The sequence below is a fragment of the Acanthisitta chloris genome, unplaced genomic scaffold (genome assembly GCF_000695815.1).
Source record: "Acanthisitta chloris isolate BGI_N310 unplaced genomic scaffold, ASM69581v1 scaffold46074, whole genome shotgun sequence".
In the NCBI taxonomy this organism is placed as follows: Eukaryota; Metazoa; Chordata; class Aves; order Passeriformes; family Acanthisittidae; genus Acanthisitta; species Acanthisitta chloris.
The window spans coordinates 1-3,402 of NW_008669567.1; the positions used below are offsets into that span (position 1 = coordinate 1).

At 36.6% G+C, this 3,402-nt stretch overlaps 1 protein-coding gene across 1 annotated transcript; it reads right to left on the bottom strand.

The window, feature by feature from the left end:
- Positions 1-5: 5 nt before the first annotated feature.
- LOC103800945 (protein DEK-like) lies at positions 6-2,782 on the bottom strand (the record flags this gene model as incomplete). The annotated part of the gene is made up of 3 exons (XM_009073337.1): positions 6-189; positions 1,114-1,182; positions 2,575-2,782. Coding segments are annotated over 3 exons (289 nt in total), but the record flags the coding sequence as incomplete, so codon positions are not given.
- Between the last annotated feature and the right edge of the window lie 620 nt (positions 2,783-3,402).

Genomic DNA, 3,402 nt, shown 5'->3' on the forward strand with positions numbered 1-3,402 from the left:
AAAAAAAAAAAAAGATACACAAAGCAATTTACATTTACACTCTTAACAAAATCAGCAGAATTAGTTCTGACTAAATACCACAAGGGTAAGACACATTCCTTTTGCTGGTGCCTATCAGATCTTCAAATCCATGAGAACATAAACCCAGGAATCTTCATTTCCCACAGTCAAATCAGATCATGAAATCAACTGAAAAGAGAAGTGTATTAGTTTTCTCCCTTCTCTCAATCCAGTTACATACAACCTCTCCTTTTGCATCAGGCTATCAAGAAAACATACTCTTCTTTTGCTATTGCAAAAAAAACCCAAGAACATCTCTATGGCAGACAAATTCCTCTCTCATGCCTTTGCTGATAGTGACACATGTATGCACAGCACAGACAGCTACTCTAGACAGCCATACACCAACATCTGCTAGTGAAGCCATAAGAGAAAAAGAAGTTACTTTATTAACTCCACTAAGCGAACCTCACTTCCACAGTTCCATATATAGTTCTGGGGCAAGCAAAAGTAATTGAACTTGAGATTTTTTTACAAATTACCAATCACAGACTGGACAATAAACCCTCTGTCATGAGTACAGTAGATCAGGCCTAACAAAGGCAACATCATGATAAGTGTCCTACCAGGAGCACATACAGAGAGAAGATCTGTCTGTCTTTACCCTTTTTTGCCTTCTGTCACTGTGATGGCTTGCAGGTCTGCAGAGCTTGGTACAATCTCATGCACTGTTATCTATGAATGGATGTGGTCAGTGCATGAATTAAGAGTGTACCTTGCAGCCAACGTTGTAATAGCTTTCAAAGTAAAAGTAATTGAAAATTCTGATAGCTTTAATCTTAGTTCTGCTTACCAAAGAAATTCATAAGAGTAGTAGTGGCATGCTAAGAAAATAGTCTGAAGCAATTATTGTTTTTAAAGAGAGATACTAAAAGAGGAAAAACAAACCCCAGAACCAAAATTCAGAGGTTTAGGTTTAGCAGAGCAGTAAACTTCCAGTATTATACTGGAGGCTATTAAAACTAGGGTAACAGCATGCCATGCCAGTTACCAAGGGAATGAAGAAAAAAACCCAACCCAACCCAGATGTTTTCTAAATGATAAAGTCTTTACCTCTTTGACTGTTTTTTTAATGAAGTCTTTTCTGTCAGATAAGTCATAACTAGGGTATTTTTCATACACCTAAAAAAAAGTGAAAATAAAACAAAAGCACAAAACAAAGAAAACCTCACATTACTTTAACTCAATGCACTGTATGAATAGAAGGACCTTAAATTAAATTAAGGCAAAAATTGATGTGGGTACTTCTAGTATTACAACTGCCAAAATACCCTCTCAACTGTGGAAAGAGACAAGCTTATTTTCCTGTTCTTATTTTGACCACATAAATATTTAAATACATGTACTCTTTTATGTTTGGTCACTGACTAAACTGGTACTAGAATTTTTCACATCAACAAGGTGAAATGCTTAGCTTGCCATGTCACAAAAGAAAGAATTGTCCAATCTTTTAAATGCTCTCTAAGCAGTCAGATATCCCCACATTAGAATCACAATATAGAATCACAGAATCAACCAGGTTGGAAGAGACCTCATGGGTCATCGAGTCCAACCCTACTGTCGTTACTAGACCATGACACTAAGTGGAGGCTCAACAATTATCAGACCCCAAGGTTTATTAATTTGTTAATAAGCAAAACTGTGATCCTTTCAAGAGACTAACAGAAGAGTCAACAGATTTGAGTGCTATTCTACAACTATTCTTTGGTTAATAGGATAAGAGAAGATCAAACAAGAAAAAACAGGTGTCAACACTGACAACCAATTTAGAGTACTTTATTTCAGGATACCAAATTTCAGACTTCTCAAATGACTATAAACATGACAAAGAGCTTGCACAGAACATAAGCATACAGTTTTCTCATGAAAATATAACTCTTGGTATAATTTTCTCAAGACAACTTCTTGGAAGTACCAGGGGAACAAAACAGATGAGTTGACTGTAGAAAATGTCAAGGTAACTGTATTGTCTGTGTTTTGGTCACCTTTCCCTTTCCTGGCCACGTGGTTCCCACCTGTCCTGACAATTAATGCATTTCTCATTGAACTGATTCAACTCACTAACTCAGCTGAGAACTATTCAGTTTTTCAGAAAGATGACAGTTGAATGGACTCATAAAGAGAACATATGAAGAATAAAGAGTGAGGTGAGCAGCAGCAATGTACAGAGAGCAGGACACAGCCCTCCCCTGCGGAGAGCAGCAAAGTGCTGCACTGCCCTGACATCTCAAATACTGCCACTTTCGTACATGGCAGTTGTTTTGGAGGTAATACTGCTACTTTCTATGGAGCTAATTTTTCTTTGGATATTTCTCTTCTAATGTTGGCATCAGTGTTGCATATCTTAAGATTAAAGCCCTCATTGTTATAGCTGTTAGGAAGTAAATAAATCACTGCAAAACCTCTTAGCTTCTGAACAATGGTGCAGAGTACAAGCCTCCACTTCCAGAATGATCGTAAGTCAGTTCATAACAACTGACTGCCTAAAGAGACTGCAAAACTGTATTTGCTTACCTCTTTGCAGATTTGTTTCATTGTGACCTCCTCCAAGTTTGCATTGGCCAACAAGCTCTTGACAGTTTCCTTCAGTTCTTCATCTGTGGGTGGTTTCTTCAGTTTTTTAATTAAAGGTTCATCATCTGAACTATCCTCAGACTCACTTTCTAAATATGAAGAACAATTTGAATTGTAATAGAAGGTTTTTGATTTGTCTCCTTTCTTCCTTCAAAACAGAAGCCATCAGAATTTTCCACAAACATCTGATGCAGATATTCCCCCTTAAAATAGACATCTTGCCAAACCATCCATTTAATAACAAAGCTAATGCTATCAGCAGTATATTTATTTATGAATTAGTGTAATTGTTGATGAACTATCAGTTTACAAATCAATAAGTACTCTAAAAAGTGCAGGACAGATCAATTAAATTTATCAAACTCAGAAAAAAAATGCTTATTACAACAATTCTAATTGAGGTCTTATGGACCTAAAATGAAAAAAGAAAGTACTTATTTGCTTTAAAAAGGAAGTTAGATTTCTTTGTTCCCCAGCAGCAGTGTCCACTAAGATCTTGTCATTTTGCAATGCTGTATTACTGACCATGCTATCAGAAACACCATAACAAATGAAGAGCACTTCATACATGAAGTGAAGTGGCACTGGACACTCCTACAATCTTTTCCAGAAGCAAAGGAACTACACTGAATGACTCCAACATCCACTCAGTTCCTCTACTGCCAACAAGACAGAACTCAGAGCAAATGCCGAACAAACAAAATAATGAGCTTATAGAAAGACCTACTTAACATTTTGATTTTTGTACTGCAAACATACACTCAGAAC